Below are 23,129 nucleotides of genomic sequence, written 5' to 3' on the forward strand. Positions count from 1 at the left end.
CTGGTGGTTGTTTTTTCCTTTGGCTAATGCTTTCTTGGTTGACAGTTGAGCACCTGTAAAAAAGTCAATGCACTCAACCATTTTCCAAGATTATTAGGCAAGAAGGCTGAAAGTAACTCTAGTTCCAATGTGACAAGTACATGGACACTTGCTAGCGATTAGATGCGGCTGAGAATGAAAACACAAACATGCATGTGACAGTAAATTGGAAGGAATTTAATTTTATATTCACCTCTGGGTCCCACGGACCACAATGTAACATTGGAAATGTGCAGCCAGAAACGCTCAGCTGACCACAGCATTAGGCTCGGAGAATTACATTTCCAGGGGAAGTAGATCAAGTTCTGGTATGACAAAAACATAGATGCCTGCTAATGATGGGATGCGGATGACAATGACAACACCAACAAAATAGGAAGGAATTTCAAGACAATCAACTGAAAAGCTGACAACATCAATAGATAGTGTGCACTGCATTTCAAGGTGCTCTGTTGAGTTTTGAGAAAATGTAAAGATTTTATGCGTGCATTAGGGTCCGGAAAATCCGGTCTAACAGAGGTGCACCCCAGAAAAAAATAAAAAAATAAAGCTTGCTTTTGCAATTGTTGAGCAATGTGAACCTTTCTCAAATTTACTATAATAAATTATTTCACTGATTTTTAAAATAGATTTTCTATGTGTGACTGTTGGCGTAGTGGTACACTCGCGTGACTTGTGTGCGGACAGCGAGAGATCGCTTCCCGCTCAGTGACAGGTGTAGATGGGGTATGAACGGTTGCTCGTCTCTCAATGTGCCCAGCGATTGATCGGCGACCATTTTAGGGTGTAGCCCATCTTCCGCCCGAAGTCACCTGGGTCAGGCAGCAGCAACGCTCCATGTTCAGGATAAGCCGTGTTGTAAATGAATTTTATTTTTTGTACCAAAGAGTCATATTGCCTTAGCCTGTTGCATGTTTAATTAGTGTTCTAATTTGTGTTCCTTCTTAAATCATCCCTGTTGAGGACCATGCATATTGCACTGTGCTCTTTGGTTCTTTTGTGAGCAGCTGTTACATTACACTGCCCCTAGGGGACAGGACATTTTAACTGAATTTAATTTAAAACTGTGAATATATTGCGGTTAATCACACACACAAACACACACAGATAAAATACCTCCCAAATAAAAGCGGATGTCACTTTCTGATAGTTTGTCATTGTCATCAAAGTTAAGGGCGAATACACAATTTGCTTTTCAAGGTGTAATAATCTTATTTTAAAGCATTGCAGGAACCGTTGAAACACATTTTATGATGGGAAAAGTTTCACCCTCTGATGTGTTGATTCAAATGTCATACTTTCCAACAACTCATTTGAAATTCAAACTAATCTGTTCAAGTGCAAAGGGATTGACGGTCTCGGTATTTCTCCAAGCAGCATGAAATAAGGCCAATGATTGATCCATCTTTCTCCCTTATCCTAATCAAGTAAGGATTATTCAGTAACGACCCATTCAGTTTATTTACACATCAGCTTACTCCGGTCAGAAGCTTGTGTACTCGACTGTGCAGCAGGAGAGACAAAATGAGTGGACAATGAGGTAACTATTCATTCTTCATTAGCCCTTTTTGTCAGCGAGGGCACTGGCATCGTCAGAATACGCTATTATTTTCGAGATGGAGGTTGCCAACTGAGCAAAGGTGTGCCAGCCGTGCTGGCAGGTTCAACGTGAATTGCTGAGCACCCTGGTCACTTTTGCTCCATTTGCCGTCGTTCATCATACCAATTCTGCATGCATGATTGCCATGTCTGCCCGAGTGGAGTTAGAGGGGGCCGTTCAAAGTGGGTATCAACAAATTTGGCCTTGTGCTTTACAGCGAGCTATTACACAGAAAAGCCAGTAAATCAGTCGTGACTCTCCCCACCCAATGTGACTGGACACAAGCCAGAGTCATCCACTCTTCCCTCCCCGTGGCTGGCTAATTTAATGCTTCCAAACAAAGATTAATCACTGACAAACAGAAGAGCATTGTTATTCAAAATGGAGGTGAGGTGAGAGTGGACACATTATCAACAGCAAAGTTAGCCTGTGCGTGACCCAGCGATCAACTGTTGACCCTCGTAAGGCTACTCGCTGTCGTCCTTTAAAGCAAGTGACGCTAAAACTCTCAACTCTTCCTGTGAACCCACTGGACTGTGTAATGGTGAGTTTTGTTGGCAATATGTGCACCATAGGAGGTCTTCCAGCCTGCCACGCCCTCGTCAAAAATGAGCTTGGAGAGGTAAAAGGGCATGTGAGATTGTGATAATGTGCCCTATTTATCTTGTGCATTATAACATCTGGGAAACTTCTCTAAAAACAATGGCGAGCATTGAGGGCTGCCATTCGGGTTTTACCTTCAGAAACCAGCCAAAAAGCATTTGTCCTCTTGGAATACATAATAGACAGGCCACAAATCATTCAAGACAACAGGACGAAGGGGTTGGTGAGTGTGTGAGAGAGAAACCCAGTGTATGTCTATGTTGTGTGTGTGTCTTCCCCCCTGGTATTTAACATCTCTGCTGGCCCATTCTGCAGGGCCCCACAGGACAAATTGCCCAGCATGGATGTCTTTGAAAGGCAGTGTGGCGCGCAGAGAAAGCGACAGGGCTGAAACACAGGGAACAGGCCCATAAAAATTCATCACTTTGACCCCAATGACCTCCTGCAACGGGGGTGGGGGGTGTTCACGCGCACACACACGCACGCACACACACACACACACACACACACACACACACACACACACACACACGCACAAGAAGACGCACAAGCCAACCAAACTTACACTTGATGTTACAAACCATGATTCTAAAATGTACTCCACACACTTTGAACAGTCTTGCACTCTTCGGTTAACCCTGTCCTACGAGATAAGTGAAATCCCAAATGTGGAAAGGCTCTCCTTCAGATATTCATAGTGACAAGCACAATAGGCATGGAAAAGCGTTCGACACAGGAAAAGGCCACCAGATGCTTCATTGTGCCTCTGCCTCTGTGTAAAGTAGCAGCAGTAAAAGGAGGGTGGGTTCTTCTTCTGTGGCGCATTAGCCCCAGTAAGAAGGGGTCATTGTCTCAAACCCGGGCTCTTGACACATTACGGCCACCTGTACAAAGCAGAGCTAATGAGAGATTTAATTTGCGATACCTCCCCTGCCACTTATAGTCAGCATTTTGAAACCAGCCGCGGCAGATGTCTCCAAGACTGTTTAACGTACCCACGTCTCCCAACCTCTCAATAATGCCATACATGCGCAGATTACTCAATAGCCGCCTTAATGCAGCGCCCATTTGCATGCAGTTAGCTGCGGTGTTTCTGAAAGCAAGCTTTGTCATCAGGAGTAGCCGCCAGCAAAAGTGTCATTCATGTTTTGTTTAGTTTTTTCCCCAACAATGCTCTATTAAAAAGAGCATTTGTCCCGTTAATGAGAAAACAAATTCATGTCCACCTGTGCCATGGCCATCGAATCACATTTAAATATAGCCAACAGAATCACTATTGATGGAGTATGAACACTTACTAAGCACTTAAAAAACATTGCACTCATTTAATTTACCTATCCCACCGTAGCTCTAGTTAGGAATCAATTAAAGGAAACAGATAGTGAGGTAATCTGATGCTGCTGAGTCAATTACTGGATATCGAAGAGGCGCTCGGTGATTAGTGATTATCCAATAAGAATGCAGAGTCGGGTGGGTTCATTACTTGGCATTCGACAAAGAATGGGATGGAACAATACAAACAGAAAAGTTGAATACTTAGCTTTAGCGGCAAGACAGACAACACGTAGATTATTCATTCTTTGCGGAGATAAAACACAAGAGGAATTTGTCCTTTGCCTCCCACAATTTCCAGCTGATTTCATATAGGCAGGTGACCAGCTTTTTCAGTGAAGACCCCAGTGAGGCATAAAACCCCCCGTTCACACACAAAGAACATTGATTCATTCGAGCACCACCCTTTAATTTGTTTGCATCATTTCATCTTAACGATGGGCTTGTCTACCCGGGTGAGAAAGAGGTGTAATTCTGCCAAGGAAAAGGGAAAGAGGAAAGTACTGGAAGAGGGGTGGGGTGTTAACACCCCAGCACGGAGTGCTAGGCAACCATCTAGTGGGTGGGCTTTGTGATACATTTTACCAATTTTTCATGCCCATCCCTCTTGATGTGACCCCACTCAGGGCCCTTTATGTGGCTGACAGCTCTGCGCAGGAAAACATGCTGCCGCTCTGATAGCATGAAATCGGGAACAAAGACCCCCAGGGAGAGGAGAAGGGGGCCACTGAGGCCTACTGTGCTCCGGTCCCGCCTGGCTCTGGCCACAAACAGATGTTAGGCCGGCCCTGACTCTCTCAGACCCCAAAAAGGGAGGTCCTTTCGGATAAATGGGCCTGAAATACATTGTTTTGGGCAACCACTAAGACAAAAATGGGAGCAGATCCTGAAAAGGGCTGGTCAATATGTCCATCACTGATAAATCACACAAGGAGGACTAAAAGCCCATGAATTCTAATGTGGCCCTTAATGGGCACTCTTAAATATGACGGGATAGTTGCGAGCAGGTGTGAGTGGAGCTTAGTAACTTAATGTCAGTGGGCTGAGCTGATTAAAAGCTCATGGTGCCAACACTGAGTTTACAGCTGAAAAACAATCAGCCCTTCCAGAGAAGCGCCACCGATGAAGATGACATTAAGTACACACAGGGAAACAAGGCTGATAGGATGACCGATTCGAGGTTGACAATAAAAGACAATTTATTCATGACTCATCATTGTCCTCGCTCACTTTGCAAAGGCTTGAATTCAAGCCATTAAAACCCCATGAGGTAAATGTTTTGCTCAAGTGAATGGGAATTGGGACCGACTTGTTGAGCGAGCAGCCATGTGTAGCTTCTCTTTTACAGACTGCTTCTTTGCATATGCATGGGGCCAACTTAAATGATTACAATGTGGGAGACAGAAAAGGGGATGCCATGTGCACATGCAGATGCACAACCACCACGGACGACATACGACTTTGGAAAACTGAGCGATGTGTTTGTGAAACTATTTTCTGTCTTATAAAAACATCTTAGCTTAATAATGAGTCGGGGCCTAGTTGATCAACTACAAAGAAAGATATAATGACTTGGCAGAGGAAATTCTCAAATATGTCAACCTGTGTTGTGGTATTGTAAAAAATATCGAAAGATCAATATATTGACTACAATGTTGTATTAATAACATGGATGCACCAAAATAAATAAAAACTCCAAATGAGTGAGGCAAGACCGAAAACTGAAAAAAAAAATGTCCGCGGCTAGACCAATTTCTGCACATTACCAAATCTGTCTACGGCTATGTTATTGCCACAGATCAATTCCCATTTTTGTGTCATGAATCAGATGGTTTTCCGTGTCAATATCAACAGTAAGATCCATTTTTTCCCCCTAATCCGACTTCGTTCAGATGTAGATACACAGTATAAATCGGGCATATGTCTGATGCGAAAACAAACAAAAAAGTCCCAATTGGGCATCACGTCCTGCAGTGTGAAGATTACGACGGTGAGCTCTTCATTCTCAGTGATGCGCATGCTTTCATAGCCGCTGGAAAGGTACTTCCACGTAGAGCGTGACACGAGAGGGGATTTTCACTCACATCCCATCCCACGGAAAAAAATCTTATGTCCCAGTCCCAAACCATAGTTAAAAAAAATAATTATATATATATATATATATATTAAAAAAAAAATCCTCATCTCACCCCTCGGGTGGTGTCCGTCCCTCATTCAGCTCGGGTCCTCTACCAGAGGCCAGGAAGCTTGAGGGTTCTGCGCAGTATCCTTGCTGTTCCCAGCACTGCACATTTCTGGACTGAGATGTCCGATGTTGTTCCAGGGATCTGTTGCAACCACTCATCTAGTTTGGGGGTTACTGCCCAGAGTGCTCCGACCACCACAGGCACGACTGTCACCTTTACCTTCCAGGCTCTCTCCAGCTCCTCTCTGAGCCCTTGGTATTTCTCGAGTTTCTCATGTTCCTTCTTCCTGATGTTTCCATCACTTGGGACCGCTTCATCCACTACTACGGCTTTCCTCTGCCCTTTATCTATGATCACGATATCTGGTTGGTTCGGCATTACCATCTTGTCAGTCTGGATCTGGAAGTCCCACAGGGTCTTCGCTCTGTCATTCTCCACCACCTTCGGAGGTGTTTCCCATTTTGACCTTGGGGTTTCCAGTCCATACTCTGCACAGATGTTTCGGTAGACTATGCCAGCCACCTGGTTATGGCGTTCCATGTAGGCTTTCCCTGCCAGCATCTTACACCCTGCAGTTATGTGTTGGATCGTCTCAGGTGCCTCTTTGCACAACCTACACCTTGGGTCTTGTCTGGTGTGGTATATCTGGGCCTCAATGGCTCTGGTGCTCAAGGCCTGCTCCTGAGCAGCCAGGATGAGTGCCTCTGTGCTGTCCTTCAGGCCAGCCCTCTCTAGCCACTGATAGGACTTCTTGAGATCAGCCACTTCAGTTATGGTCCGGTGGTACATCCCGTGTAGGGGCTTGTCCTCCCATGATGGTCCCTCTTCCAGCGCCTCATCTTCTGTTCCCCATTGTCTGAGACATTCTCTGAGTACGTCATCCGTTGGAGCCTTCTCCTTGATGTATTCATGGAGCTTGGATGTTTCATCCTGGACAGTGGCTCTCACACTCACTAGTCCCCGGCCTCCATCCTTTCGGCTTGCGTACAGTCTCAGGGTGCTGGATTTGGGATGGAACCCTCCATGCATGGTTAGGAGCTTTCGGGTCTTAACATCCGTGGTCTGAATCTCTTCCTTTGGCCACCTTATTATTCCTGCAGGGTATCTGATCACTGGCAGGGCATAGCTGTTTATTGCCCGGGTCTTATTCTTGCCATTGAGCTGGCTTCTTAGCGGTCATATATATATATATATATATATATATATATATATATATATATATATATATATATATATATATATATCCCGTCCCACTCCTGTTCTGCTGCCATTCAAAATGACACCCACTCCTGTACCACTCCCATTTTGAAGTCCAGCTACAAAACAAACAAATAATTAAAAAACTAAAGTTGCACATTACTCATTTACTCAGACTTTGATGCCCCCTTTCCTCCTCATGCACTGTCAGAGGTTCATCCCGTTCAGATCCAATCACGTGATTTAAGGTAAAGTTTACTCACATCCCATGGGAAATCCCACGTTCTGCCCCCGACTCGTGGGATTCCTGAAAAAATGTCAACTTCTAATCCTCGGCAGCCAGGAAGCCTTCTCGCCCCCGACCAATGCGGAATTCTGGCCGTATTTCCAGGCCGCCCGCCTCTGCTCAGTTGAGGATGTCAGAACATGCATGCATCATCATATTTCACTTTGTTTTGATGATGTACGTCTTTCGGCCCGAAACTGAATGCGATCGGCTTTTCCTTGCGTACCTAATTGACGTAAAATAATTGAATCCCAGTATTTTTCAATGATAATAACAACAGCAACACTTGACAGAATCACGAACTAGAATATGAAACACTTTACACAATTTGTTTCCCATGTTTAAGAAGGAAACAGTCATGCTTAAGTTACCAAATAATGCTCTTTGTCTGACAATGTCTACAGCTCAATCGCTACTATAGCTATATCTAGAAAAGAGCAGTACAGTACTGAGCAACAGGGGGTGATATTATACACCTGACTGGGCCCAAATCAAGGGCTAATAAGGCCATGCTGCCTCCCATGCCCTGTTAGTGCCAGGCTCTGCGCTCATCCTTGGCTTGGCCGGTCACACCATCTTGCTGTTGGCATGGTGTTCCCAGCTGCCAGTCACAGAGGCCCCCGCCTCTCAGGACACAATGGCAATTGCATAGCTGGTGCCCAGCTCAAACGGCCTGTTGTTAATGAGCGGGACCAACAGAAGCCCTTGCTTGTTCTTTCTTTGCCAGCATTTTAATTATATGGACATCACTTCCAGCAACGCTGCATAGCACAAGTTAAACCCTCATAGCTGAACTCTTTTTATTTTTTTTCTGTGTCTTCAACGCTGTATTCATTAGCATCAGACACAAACAGAGAAGAAAGAGAGAGAGAGGGAGAGAACAGACACTGTTGTCGAGAGGGAATAGTCTCCTTCTATATCCAGATGGGTTATGTGTGATATAATGGTTCCTCATTGTGATAGATTGGACTGTTTCAGCCAGATAATATGCCTTCATTGTATTGTTAAGAAATCTCTGACATCAACTGTGTGGTAATAAACAGGCATGGGTCAAATGGTTGGTGCTAATAACCCTGTTTAACTTGCATCGCGCAGTCAATGGGTGGCGTTAACTGCGTCCAGACAATTGAGATCTTGAGTGCCAGGATTGTTGTCTTACATTAAAAAAACCAGCTAATTTGGTCGGCTAAAGCAAACCATCTAAAGAATCTACAAATACGATTCTGCCCAGCATGACCTCGCAATAAATACAAAATCCCTTATGTCTGTTGGAGGATGTTCATTTTTATAATGGCTAAAAAATAAAGTAATCAGGATTAGGTGATAAAATACTCTGAATATTAAGGATGTACCGTCTTTTCCGCACAATAAGGTGCAGCTAAAAATTCCATTTTCTCAAAAGCTGACAAGTGCGCCTTATATTCCGATGCACCTTATATATGGATCAGTGTTTCTTGGACATAGTATTTTAAGTGTTCGGGAACATGCTTTGTTACAACTGCAGCAGTTGTGAAAGCTTTATATAAATAAAGCTGTATTGTATTGTATTCCATTTAGCGCACCTCCATCTAGTGGATGCATAATGCAACCACAGCCACTATTGTAGTTTATCTTCTGTGGGCCTTATAATGCGGTGTGGCCTATATATGAAAACCGTTTTAAAATAGGCCATTCATTGAAGGTGCGCCTTATACTCCAAAGCACCTGACAGTGCAGAAAACACAGTACAAGTATTTCCCACATTGACCATAGTCAAAATCTATTCATAAATATCATCTATTAATAAATGAATTTTTATTATTTAATAATCAGCTTTAATTGGACAGGATTTTTTTCCGCGGAATAGTCTGAAATCCTGCTTCAATGTCTGTGTTATATTGAGCATTACAATGCCGTCTGCAGTAGTTGCTACAGCAGAGATTGTTATTGAAGTAGCTCAACTTCCCCTAACTAATGCCGCCCTCCTTTACACTGCACCACTAAAACGGAACAAAAAGCACCTCTGCCGTTTGCAGCAAAGTACTACACACCCTGTTGACCAAGTTGCATTAAGACACAATTTAGCAACAACCAATTCTACACAATTGACCAAATTCCTCATGATCAATGAGTTCATTATGACCCCAGCCCTTATAAAGTACATGAAAATACAATGACAAATGTGTGTTTACGTACATGTACAGTGTCCGCAGTATCTGCAACCATGGATCTTTAAATATAGGACTGTGTCTGGAGAATTGAAGGAAGTCAAGTCCCTGGTGTTTTACTTGGGTTGCACAGAACAGAGGCCCAATCAGTGCTGGCCCGCTGGTTAATGGATGGATGGCCCCCAAAATTAATTAGCCTGACTAATGTAGTGTACACTTAATTACACTCGCCGGCTTTTGATTTATAGCTGGCAAGTAACACACATGCTTGTCAAAGATGGGCTAAAAGGGAAAATTGCTTACCCGTTACTGATACAAATTATTTACTCAGACTAGGTTCAACAGCCACGACAATAACCACAAACTAGTTAATGAACATGTTTGCAATATCATAGACAGCTGTGCAAATTTGCAGTGCGTGGTGTACGGTACATACATTCATAGAGACTTGATCAACTCTCAGAAAAAGTGGTTATGATTATTATCAAATAAGTACTGCATATGTAATAAAAAATGCTTTGTTTGGCATCAAACACAACATGACAAAATGGCCTTAATGGGTCCGTTCATCGTTTGTTGGTACTTGCTATTTTTTATGGGTTTTGTGAAAGGGGGTAAATTCGGGGATGTGTGTGTGTGTGTGTGTGTGTGTGTGTGTGTGTGTGTGTGTGTGTGTTGAATCATCTCACGCTGTAAAAAAAAAAAAGAATGATCTATCATGTTAACCCATCATTAAAGGGCATTTTACAGGCATTCATTAGGAAAGGCGCTTGTCAAGGGCCCCACCTTTAATTTCATGCTGCTCAAGCAAGAGAAAAGGTGCAGGACAAAGGACAGGAGATTGATGCCTGGTCTGTCCCAGTGCAATTCCAGCAAAAACAGACAGGAGGTGCTGATTCAAAACACTCTCAAGATGAGCCGAATGAAATCTATCCATGAAGTGACAGATCGGGCCGATTCACACAGCCCCACAGCATGTCATGGGGACAGTAGATCAAGTCGGCAATTAACCCTCCCGCCGGCCCCTATCAATCCATGAATTGGGGAAGGCTCACCAGCGCCACACAATCTCTACAGATATTAAATTTACATTCTATTACGTTTAATTAGGAGGGATTTTAAATATAGTAGGAGTCGAGGCATCGAGCCCTGATCTTGTCACCAATGCAGTTGATTCACGACTACAGGCCACATCAAAGACGCGCACATTCACATGCACGCGCTTGCGCTTGCTCACATAAGATAAGATATCCTTTATTCGTCCCACACTGGGGAAATTTACACTGGGGTTACTCACACAACCCTTGAATACTTCATCTTGTAGTTCTTTCTAATTGTATTTAGAAAAGTGTCTGGAACATTTATGCGTGAATAAGGGGGAAATATTACTCTAGGCGGGAATGTTGGTTTCAAAGTACAGTAATATATTTGCTTGATGTTGAGACCAACTGCTACCGAGCAACGCTATCATGAGTGTATTGCTTTAAATTGTAAATGTCTGTATTTGATCAAATTTCTGATCACTGCACGCACACATACACATGCACACACGCACATAAATTATTCAAATCTGTTTACATAAATGAAGTCTGCTCTAATTTAAGAAGCGCAGCAAGTGAAAATGCAGCCTATTGTACTGTACTGTGCTCCTGTTTGCAGCTGAACGGCTCGTGTCCACGCTCACTTGGCATCAGAAGTTAGTCTGTTTTCTTGTTTTTACCTGTGTATGTTTTTACGCTGCAGCGGACCCACAATTTGCGATGGATAGGCCATGCGTAGTGAATTTCTGCTAATAATTAATGCGCAAAATAAAGTGGGATTTTAAGCATACTTTTAACCTTAAATATACCTCCAATGATGATCCCAAATTACTGTACATCAATGGTGCTGACTGCCAATGCTCCTGGATCTGCTTGTGCTGGTGGGGATCTGCTTTGTAGTCCGCTGGCTCCAAGCACGTGACTAGTACTTAGTTGTTGACTGACATAAAACTGCCGGAGTCATGCAGTGATAACATGAACTCGGGATCATAGATAGGTTTAGGGATGTTCCGTTCAGCTGTTGTTCCCGGACGCCACTGGTTTTAATGCAATAATTAGTCCCAATTGTCTCAAACCTAAGAAGCCAACATAAACATGGGCGCTGCCATCTTGTCTAGCCATTCCCGCAGTAAATAACAAATCCAACACTGCGGCTGCGACATCTGTGATTGAGTGGGCAAGTGTTTGTCAGCACAACAGGTGTTGCTGAGTGGAAGTTTGGTTGGTAATTTTCTGACTGTTTGCCGCATTAGAATCTGCAAATAGGTGAATTTTCAAATGTCGGACCGGTACTCAGACTCATGCCCCAAACTTCAAAGCAATCCTTTTACCGTTTCATGTTTCATCAGCACTGTAGCAAAACATGATCAAGCCAAAGCATGAGGAGAGGCGGGTTGGCGGGGAATGGATGGGGTCCAGGCTGCTCAGCCCTAACATTAGTCTCCACGTGGCTGTGTCTTTTGTTTGCCAGTCAAAGGGCCGCTGAATGGAGGTCAATTGAAACCAATTCCCTCTGTCGGACACAATTAATAGGGTTGCCCAGGCTGGAGAGAAGGGGGGCTACCGTAGGTCTTTGGTTACTGATCCTGCTGCAAAAGCATGGCAGGAATTTGCCACCTGGAATTTACCCAGCGGCAATAGTAAGCCTACCTCTTTTCAAACCTATCTCCTTTTTTTTGTAAACGATGATCCAAATATTTTCAGCTACCGCAAGTAAGGATGGGAGACAGGAGAGTGTCTAATGGTTGTCTGCAGTAAATTCACCCAGAATGAGCCAGCAATGGTGAAGGGACACGGTGGAGCTTGCAGCGAAAGAGAAATGTGCAGGAGTATTTTCCCAATTAGCGATTCTGGGGCCCGCAGATGCAGGTGAGTGCAATGTCGTCCAATACAAAAAAAAAAAAACTATTTTGTTTGGTGTATCTAAAACCTCAAAATACAATACCCTCAGCATAACAATTTGCTATAAGCTGCACAGCAGAGGAGACAGTGAAAATGAGAGCCAGCCTGCGTGTGTCTTCAGAAGAGATGGGCGATCGATCCAGTTAAACACTTGGGTGGATGTGCACTAATTGTCCACTTGACATTAATTGTTATTAGAGGCCTTAAAATGGACAACTGACTGTGAGTTACATCCTGTGCCATGGTTGCAAACCATTTGTTTATTGGTGACATCACAGCTCTCTCAGTCGCTAATACATAGGTCACTGTTAAATCCGACAAATTGACCACTACATTGGACGGGTTTATTTGAAGTGGAGCAGTATCTTTAAGGCAGCTAGATGACATCATGAGCAGTTTCTTGTGTTGCCACTAAAGGGTCAGTTTGTTTGAGAAACAAACATTAAGACCAACAGAAATTATCTCTGGGTTTGAGAGGGGGTTCTGTCCACAGGTCTATTTCCTGAACCTCAAAAGGCCCCCTACGTTGGTGTCACACCCTCTTAAAGTGGGTGTATCGATCCGAGTCTTTTGGCCTTAACAAATTAGTTGAGATGAGTGTGTGTGTATTCACACTGGATGTGAATGGGGGCCAAGGTGCATATGAAAGGAGAAGTGAAGAGGGGAGGGGGGTAGAGATGGACACATAGTGATGCAAGCCTTACACTTCCCTGGAAAAGGGGTCATGACCCCGACCACACTCAAACAGCATGTCAGTGTGTTAGAGACAAGGAGTGGGTTCCTGCTTACCTACCACAGAGCAGAATGGACAAGGAAGGAAACATGAGGGGAGTGATCAAGATTCGGCACACAGGTGTAGAACTCAGAGGCTCAGAGAAGCTACCACTATAATAGATGGGGGGCAAAGTTGTAGTTCTCACATTGAAAATGTTTCACCAAATCCATGTGATCAGTATCGTCAGCATTTTAAAACCTTAATCGGAAAACCCCCTCCTCTTGGCTAATTAAGCCCCAATCCCCCTGAGCGGCAAATATTTGCGAGTGTTTGCAAGGGTAGCAAATGCACTCTCATCAGGTTTCGTACAAGGTTGCAAACGGTCGCCAAACATTTGCCTGTATTTTTCATATTGCCCAGCCCAGCTGTCTTGAATCCACTACAAAGACAATTATTTCATGTTAAAACTGATCAACTTTATTCTTTTAGAAAGAATCAACTTTGAATTTTATGGCTGCAACACATTCAGAAAGAGCTGGAACAGGGTCATGCTGTTACATCCTCTTTTCTTATAACATCATTCAAAAACGTTTGGGAACCAATGACACAAATTGTTCAAGTTATGCAGGCAAAATTGTTTCCCCATTCTTGCTTGTTGTACAGCTTCAGCTGTTCAACAGTCCGGGGTGTCCCCATTGTTGCATTTTATGCCTCATGATATAGATCTGGACTGCAGGCAGGCCAGTCTTGTACCTGCGATCTTTTACGACAAAGCCACGCTCTTGTAACACATGCAGAATGTGGTTTGGCATTGTCTTGCTTAAAAAGACATTACTTGGATGGCAACAGCAGTTTTTCTAAAAACCTGGATGTACCCTTCAGCATTAAATAAATAAATAGAGAGAGAGAGAGAGAGAGAGAGAGAGAGAGAGACAGAGAGAGAGAGAGAGAGCGTTGTTGCCAGTCATTCGGCAAACACGTATTCTCACTCAAATTCATAATACTCACACTCACATACATACCAAATGACAATTTAGACTTATCAAATGACCTAACGTGCCTGTTTTTGTAATGTGCGACAAAACTCGAGTAACCAGAGAAAACCCATGCAAGTATAAGGAGAACATGCCAACCTCACAAAGGAAGGCTGGCGCAAGCCAGAGCTTGGATTCAAAACTCCTCATTGACTGTAGGTGGTTCTGGAATGAATCTGTGAGGTACAGTATATGTTTTCTGCAACTTGGTTGACCACTTTTAGAGGCGTTCTACAGGCCTCCTAGTGGCTTGATGACTACCCTGCGCCTGGTTTCTCCATGTGTACCACACAGAGTGAAGTCCTTCCTAAGCCATTTAAGCAAAAACCCTCCATTCAGAAAAATTCCCCTCCTCCTTTCTCTCATGAATGGCCTTCTGGTTGAAATGAACAATGCCCACACCTTGAACAGGGCCACTGATTCGAAGACCATTGTACTCAAGAGGAGGGAGAAGATCGTGCAACAAGGAGCTCTCCCACTCTGTTATCAACGAACACCCCTAGTCTCCAGTGTGCCTTTATGACTTGTGATGCCACTAACACCCCCTCTGAATCTCCTCTTAGGAGAATGCTGAATGGCAGCACTACCTTGCCTCTTGCTGGCCTCATTTGCACCAAGAGAAGGGGAAAGAGGGGAGGGTGCAGGAGAGGAAGGAACAGAGAAAGAGCGGTGAATGGGAGCATAACATAACAATGCACTTGGAGGCACAGTTAGCAAACACAGCTGGGCCATCCACAGTGAAACCTTTAATGAGTCATAACTCTAAAAACACAGTCATACTAAAGCACTTTAACTACTTTTATATTGCAGTCCCTCACACACACACACACGCACGCACGCACACACGCACACACACACACACACACACACACACACACACACACACACACACACACACACAGATCACAATTAGCTTGATAGTACATTACATTGCTAGAATTAAGTGTATTAATGGACAGCTATGTCCATATTTCACCCATCACACAGAGTTATTCACACAATTAGCCTGTTTAGCATGTGGACTGCTGGCTCATCAAACACAATAGAAGAGCACTCACCTCAATGACTTGTTTTGAGTCCAACCTGAAGTTAAAATCCCCAAAGACGAAATATGGCACCCTTTCAAATCGCTGGTCCGTGATCCTGCAAAACATTACAACCAGTTGATTGCCAGAACGTTTGGAGCCGGATGATCTGTGATGGACACACATGACCTGAATGCACGCAGGGAAACGTTCATGACAGTCCACGGTGTAATGGAAAACATTCCTTCTGAAACAATACGAAACTTGTTCATATATTTTTTTTTCAATAATTCTCCAATAAAAATGATTTAGGGTCTACTAGGGATCATCTTTCCACTGCTTTGACCTTAAACTATTTAGATGATGGTCACAGCACCATCTTGTGGTGTGATTATTCTGACATTTTGCATGATCTATTTTCCAATAAATGTTTTTCTAGCCTGGCTCAGTGAATAAGCGTTATTTGTGAATCACAGCATAAAATATGCTGAACATTAAGAAGATGTAGAATAAGAGAAATAACGTAAAAAATGATACAAAGCAGATTTATAGCACTTACATTGACTGCAAATGCTGTGCACAATAGCTTTTAACACTTCAACCCTCGAGAATTGAAGACTCGAAGCAAATTATTTTTTTTAAACGAAAAATCGCAGGAAGCTAAATGGAGTAACCAACATATTATAGAGCATTGTTGTCTTTTCAAAGGAGAGAGCGTATACTTGAATGATGTTAGTACTGTACATGCAGCAGGAGAACACGGGGAGCGCGTGTGGGGCATAGGCATATCCTCTCGGAACTGCCATTGGCTCATTTGGCAGATAGAAACAAGTAAACAGGCTCTCGAATCAAAATAATTATGAGTCAGATGACCCCACAATTTCATTAAGAGATCACTTCATTTGATAACCTGCTTTGATCCTCACGCTGATCAGTTTTTGAAGTTAATTCACTTTGACTTAAATTAGAGCGCGCTGACCTGAATCATAAGAAGATACATGTACATCTCAGAGACAGCACTGAATTTATCACCGTACAATCTCAGCTACATAAGAGAGCCTGTCGATAAGACCAACTGCCTTTGTAGATGTATTTCCAGACTTTTATTGGCTCAAAATATGCATACATGAAATATAAATTTTGAAAAAGCTCATCGTCCACCACCAAACAAAAATTTCCAAAAAGATCAATACCTAAAAAAAAACTGATCATCTTGTCTCACAAATGTACTTAACTCGGTGTGAAATCTGAGCCTGTTTCATTGAACACAAAGCTAAAGCCATGACGAACTCTGTTGAATAAATGGCAAATGATTGATAAGAACTTCTGCAATCTAGTGGAATAGCTTCGAATGATATTCAGCCCTTTGTGGATGTGAGCCCATGAGGTTTGTGTGCTTTTTTGTTGAACCAGTTGTCTTCATAACGTCTTCCATTTATTGTTTTGTAATGCCATTTGTATTTATATGTTTCATGTTAGTGTTCGTTACCAGTTCTCTTGGCTTGGCAATTAATAAACCCTGTATTCGCATGGACTTTGTATCGTGCTTCATGCTACATCCTGAGGGAGCTACATATGGATCAATATTCTCATTTCTTGGACATAGAATTTTAAATGTTCTGTAAAGCACTTTGTTAAAACTGCAGCGGGTGTGAAGGTTTGATATAAATAATAGTATTGTGTTGTATTCCCTTTAGTGTAGCTCCATCTAGTGGATGCATAACGCAACCGCAGACACTTTTGTAGCTTCTATTGTATGCGTAGACGCCTTATAATGCAGCGTGTCCTACATATGAAAACAGTTTTAAAATAGGCATTTTTAATTGAAGATGCGCCTTATGGTGCAGAACATCCGTTATTTTTCAACAGAGAATGTGCAAACAGCTTCTCCACAAGACTCTCATTAGTCCAAAGAGTGAATTTTGGCTTCTGCTTATTGAGGCAGGCGTTGACTATGCATTCTGTCCCTGGTGGTTGGCTGACCACTGTTAAGTAACATTTGTTTTGATTTGCATACCAAGTGAATGTACAAAGTGGCACAGTGGAGTTTAGGGCAATACAGTTATCTCAGAGGTTCCGTACAAACACATTTGATAACACCAATGACAGTAGAATTCAGCTGGGAACTGTGGCCTAGCACATGTTCCAGGGGACATATCTTCGGTCGTAAACCTTTCTTGTCATCAGGTGTTTGGGACATTAACTATACACCCTAGGCCAGACATGTCCAGCTCCAGTGCTCAAGGGCCGCTGCCACGCACATTTTATATGCCTCCCTACTCCAACACATCACCAAACATTGAAGAATCCTGATAACGATACTGATCATTTCAATCAGGTGTGTTGGAGAAGTAACACATAAAACACACAAGACAGCAGCCCTCTTGGTCTGGGTTAGGACCCTCCTGCCCTAGGCTGAGGAAAGTGAGATCAGGTCCTTCAGTGTAACACCCAAAACACTCAATCAAGCAGGAGCACAACCTGAATCGTTTCTTTCAATCCAAAGCCACTGGCTACTTCTCTGTTATTTCCAACATTGCTTTGATGGTGTGGCGCGGGCTCTGGGCTATGATTTCCAGTTCTTTCAACACTCTGGTAGTAGGCACTGCCACAAACATTCTGTACCCCACTTCCAAGGGTAAAACGTCAGTTTTCCAACCACTCTGTGGTGCTTCAGAGGGTACTTCAGTCTAGCACTGTTTTTTTATGCCCAAAGACCTCATCTATTTAGTGTCTTCCCAGGGTTTAGTGAGCTCAATGAGGATGGGAGGCAATCTCTGAAAGATAAAGAGGCTGCCAGTCAACATCCACCAGCATCTTTCAGTCACAGGACCTACAGAGGTGATCATGCTCCATAGAAGTGGAGCTGCATTTGGCTACCTTTGTCCCTCAGCGAACAAACATGATTTGTGGTAGATTCTCCGCTGCTGTTGGGAAAGGCTTTAGAAGCAGTCTGTTTGCTCGTCGTTTAGTTTGATCATGGGAGGCAAAATAGAGATCACGATTAAATTTGATTGTGCAGACTTAATAGATATAACGGTTTCCTCCCACATTCCAAAAACATGCATGGTATGTTAAATGATCACACTAAATTGTCCCTAGGTGTGCTCGTGAGTTTACATGTTTGTCTATGTGTTCCCCTGCGATTGTCTGCCAACCAGTTCGGGTGTAGAATGCTTATTGCCCAAAGGCGGCTGGAATAGGCTCGAGCACGTCCGCGACCCTCGCGAGGAGTTAGCGGTTCAGATAATGGATGGATGGATGGATGGTTTTCGGGGAGTCAGGTTTAATTGACAAATTCCTTATTAGAATAACTTGTCACCTATTTGTTGTGTTTTCCCAACAGCTAAAGTTAGAAATCAAGGCAAATGAAGAAGCCTCTTGTGTAATTAATGACTCAGGATACTTGGCTCACTCTCGCTACTAATTGTGTGGATAAATCTCGCCGTGAACTTCCTAGGCCCCGATAACAATATATTTATGGGGCCGTAAAGCGAGAGGCCACTTCTTGGTGGTGGGGCTGTGTTGCAGCTACCTGTCTTAATGCATGGTCACTTCCTCTCTGCAAGTCGGTGAGAGTGAAGGGCAGGAAGGTGAAAGAATAAGACATGGAATGCAGCTATAACTTTAACATTATATTATATGAAACTGACATGAGCCCAAAGGGGTTTGACTGAAAGGAGCAAGCTGGCTAGATGAGCTAATAAGTGTAGCGGGAGTATAGTAGCTAATTCCAAGTCTAATGCATAGTGTCCCACTCAAGTCAAGAAGCCCAGCTATTTGCCAATATGTAGGGCTGTTCACACGGCAAGATTTGGTCCGGTGCGGCGCCGGGGCTGCCCCAGTAGAGCGTTCACACGTGCAAATTAGCTCCAGCGTAGCTCCGGAAAAGAGCTTCTACCAGACCAAATTTGACCCACCTCATGGAGGTGGGTCAAATATTTGCTCCGGGGCAAATGCTCGTTTGCGAAGCAGCACCGGTGTAAATTTGCACGTGTGAACGCAACTGGGTTAAATCTGCTCCAGAGCAAATGCTTGTGAAGAGTACGTATGGCGAGAATGCGTTGCTTTCGTGCTCTGTCGGACTTCCGTAATGTGTTTGTTTCATAACGACACAAGACTTGGCTAGTAACATCTTTCCTTTTGTAGGAGACTGGACTGTCTCGGAGTTGTTTGTTCCTTTGTTGTTTGTTCACAATCCCCCGCGCCACATAGAATATATTTTGTGATTTCCTCTCTTCATTTTCTGTTTGGCGCCTTAGTGTTTGCTTTTCTGAGTGTCATTGAAGTCATCGTTCATTTACGTTTTCTTGGGCGGTCACTCTCGAGCAGAAGGCACGGAGACCGAGAAGGACGTGCTGGTCCAGTAGTCGCTTGAGTTGTGTATATACAGTACGTTTTAAAAATAACCAACACGACAGCTCGTTTGTTTTCTGTCGTTTTGCTCCGCTGCAGAAACTGCCGTGTGAACGCAAGTGGGGCAGCCCCGACACTGTACCGGGTCTGCCCTGCTCAGCGGCTTTGTACGTGTGAACGCTCCACACAATTTGCTGCGGTGCAAAATATCCCGCAACAAAATATCTCGGTGCAGCACCGGAGCAAATGTGTGCCCGTGTGAACGGCCCTTGTGATACTTATGTGATATGTGACTTTTTCATCACAGCGCATATTTTTCCCACCCTAGTCAGAACTGGGACACTTTTGTACTGTTGTCGGAGATTGGATACATTCTTCATGTTCTGTGATGCCTCACAGTTTAAATCCGAATTTGACAAGTTGTCACATACTAATTAAATCATCTGCTTTTCCAGATAAAATGATCCAAAATCATCCCACCATATTATACACTAATGCTGAGCGATATAGGAAAAAAAAACTTCCATCACAATATTGGCCATTTTATATTGCAATTACAATATACGAAAATATATTTCCAAGCATTTTAATTAAAAAAAACTTTTGACTTTGTTTTGAACTGGCATTAAACAGATCAGTATTAAATTATTTATTCATCCAGTAAGTGCTGCTATCAAAAGTTAGCAAATGTAAAAAGAAGCAAAGTAACCTACATACTGTATTTTTGCAAAAACATAGATATAAATCTAAATACGAGGTACAAAAAGTAGTGTTGGTGAGAGAAACTTATTAAAATAAAAAATAGAAAAGAAAAAGATGAGCTTTACTGTCATGTAATTTTGAAAACTTTTATTTTGGCGATCTCAAAAGTAAAAAATGGAAACTCGCTACTGCATTGTGAAAACAAATCTCATTTTTAATATAATATGCATTCAATACACTCACTGTATCTGCAAACATTTTCTGAATCGCTTTACCGCAATATAAATATGCATCTTCTAATCTTCCAGGCAAGATCTACAGAAGGCTGATAACGAACCCGATCATTGAATCAGGTGTGCTGGAGGAGGGAAACATTTAAAACATGGAGGATAGTGGCCCTCCAGGACCGGAGTTACACGAATTACCCACGTCATTGACATGAATGAAAAACAAGAGGGGGACTAATACAGAAACCTGCGACTGAAGGTACATTGACTCGCCATTTATTGAACCCCTTCATTTAAACTAACCATTTTGAGGAGTCAAAAAAATAACTGTTTCATGAAGCAAATTTGAAGCTTCATTTTTCCATGACTGCTGTAATATATAATGTTGTTTACTGAATAAATGAAAATATATTGTGTTATATCATGATTGTGATATAAAATGACCTATAACGCGATAGAACATTGTTTTCCTTATCACCCAGCACAAATTTACTCTGTTCCTACATGGAGGGCTGTGAAAAGGCTAAAGACATTGTTTGTCAGATGTGAGAATTTACGGATGTCTTTGATTAGTGGACAATGTACCCCAAATGTGCTGCTGCAAAAAAAAAAAGAAAAAAAAAAAAGGACCACTATGGCAGCTCAAACTTGAAAACAAAATCAAAGTTGGCCTGTCTGAAAGTATTGTGTGACAGGTATGTTTCCAAACTGCCTTGAAGAGTGTTTCAAGACTACATTCTGTAGCTTTATCCAGCTAACAGCCATGTCTAATACCCCAAACTTGGCTGTTTTGTCTGCTGGTGTAAGGTATCAGCCACAGGTCAGAAGGTAACATTCTGTTTACACGATCATTTCCTAAAGCACTCTTGCTGACCCGCTGGTGTGAAAGTTGACTTTTTTTTCCCCTGTGCCTTTGTGTGTGGAACGAAGAATTGCAACATTAGCTCCAGCTACTGGGTGTGAAAAGGCTCTGAGAGTGGGGGGTCCAGAGAAACCCTCCAACCCCCGCTGGCTGACCCTCCACCTTATCCGGGGCCCCCATTAGCCTCGTAATCACAGTTCATTCAGGCAAACTGTAACAGTGTCACTGACATTCTAGCACAAAGACACACTCCTTTACACAGTCTATAAACATGCTTTCTCCTGGCCAATTCATCGTGCAGTGACACTCCTGAAAAAGCCTCTTCACAAGGCCAGTTCTCACTGAGGCTCGGCTTGGGCCTTCTTAGGGCCTTCCTTGGGGGCCACACAAAGACAGGGGTCAGACACTAATTTATAATATGGCCCCCTCAAACTCTGCTCCCAGGCTCCTTAAACCACCACTATTCTTTTACTCTGCATCGAAATTGCTTTACAACAAATACTTTGAATGAGCTAATAGAAACGTGATCAAGACACGAAAGACATCCAATACTGCAAAATGCAGACGTGTAGCCAAACGATATCAGGCTTAAAGCAAGCAGACAATCCCTCTCTCTCACACTCCAGTCAGTATTCCTCACTGCCTTCGAGCAGGATTATATGCAGTGATTGACAGCTAAACTGGGACGTAATAGACAACCGATACGGGATTAAGAGGGTGAAACTGGGGGCCGTGTCACGATTATATTGACAAGATGACTTACCATAATTTGGCCGGGCAAATTCAACTTTGCACACAATGGATGGGCTGTGCATGGTCATCCATTGTAAGTAAATGTTGAGAATTTGGGAGAATGTTAAACATTGTGAAGAATGTGCTTGGTGACATCTTTCTGAATGGGTCAAGGATGGCCCTGATAGGGCCTTTGACACTGCAGAGAAGGCCTTCACACAACACAACTGTTCTGCAACACCCACTCGAGCAATAACACCACACAGGAGAAAGTGAGCTGTGTGGGATGTTTCAGCGACACACAGAGGATAAGAAATAAGTCAATTAAATCAACACCAACAAACTGCCGATGCCGTCAGACATCCCAGGAACAGGTGGGGACCAGGAATGTGAATTTGACAGTTATTGCACACAGTAAAATAAATGGGCTGATGAAAATCAATATCCATATTTATGGCTATAAAAATGTAATTGTAATTTAATTATATACAATCATTCAACTGCGATTGGCTGGCAACCAGTGCTGGGTGTACCCCACCGAGAGATAGCTGGGAGAGGCTTATGCACGGCCGGGGCCCTCGTAAGCATAAGCAACTCCGATAATGAATGGATGGAAAATTATTCAATTTAGTCAATGAACTAACAATCTCATAAATAAATAAATGTAAAAAATGAAATCTTATACAGTATACAAATTATTTTTAAAACTATCATTGAAGTTGATCGTTGTAAGCTGTGTGTGTGTAGCCGAGCATTAACCTAAGATCTGCCCCCCTAGGAAGAGGAATTAGATCCACAGTGTGACTCGTCACATGCAGTCACATTGAGACACTTTGTTATATAATGGAATTAAGGAATAGATTCTTGATGTGTAATTATAGTACGATTAAAAAAATTGGGTCCGCTTTTGATTCAGAGCATGCTTTGCCAATTGACGCTTTAATGAAATTCATGGATGTGTAAATATTGGGTCTATCAAATGTCAAAATTTGTTGTATTACTTTGGTCCAAACAGTTCGTATAACACATGCGTGAACACAGCCATTTGAATAAATTCATTCTGGCTTTATCGAGGATCCCCCCCGTGATCCTCCCCGTGGTCCACCCTCTTGCTGCTCAAAATGTCTATTGGCTGAAGACTTGC

General features: G+C 43.0%; 1 protein-coding gene across 1 annotated transcript in view; it reads right to left on the reverse strand.

Moving 5' to 3' along the window:
• Positions 1-23,129, reverse strand: part of LOC127610097 (inositol polyphosphate-5-phosphatase A-like) — a 161,145-nt gene that overhangs the window by 51,337 nt on the left and 86,679 nt on the right. Inside the window, exon 9 of the mRNA XM_052079831.1 lies at positions 15,140-15,224. Within this exon, the coding sequence (XP_051935791.1) occupies positions 15,140-15,224 (85 nt within the window). The remainder of the gene's footprint in view (positions 1-15,139; positions 15,225-23,129) is intronic.

The sequence above is a fragment of the Hippocampus zosterae genome, chromosome 11 (genome assembly GCF_025434085.1).
Source record: "Hippocampus zosterae strain Florida chromosome 11, ASM2543408v3, whole genome shotgun sequence".
Taxonomy (NCBI): Eukaryota; Metazoa; Chordata; class Actinopteri; order Syngnathiformes; family Syngnathidae; genus Hippocampus; species Hippocampus zosterae.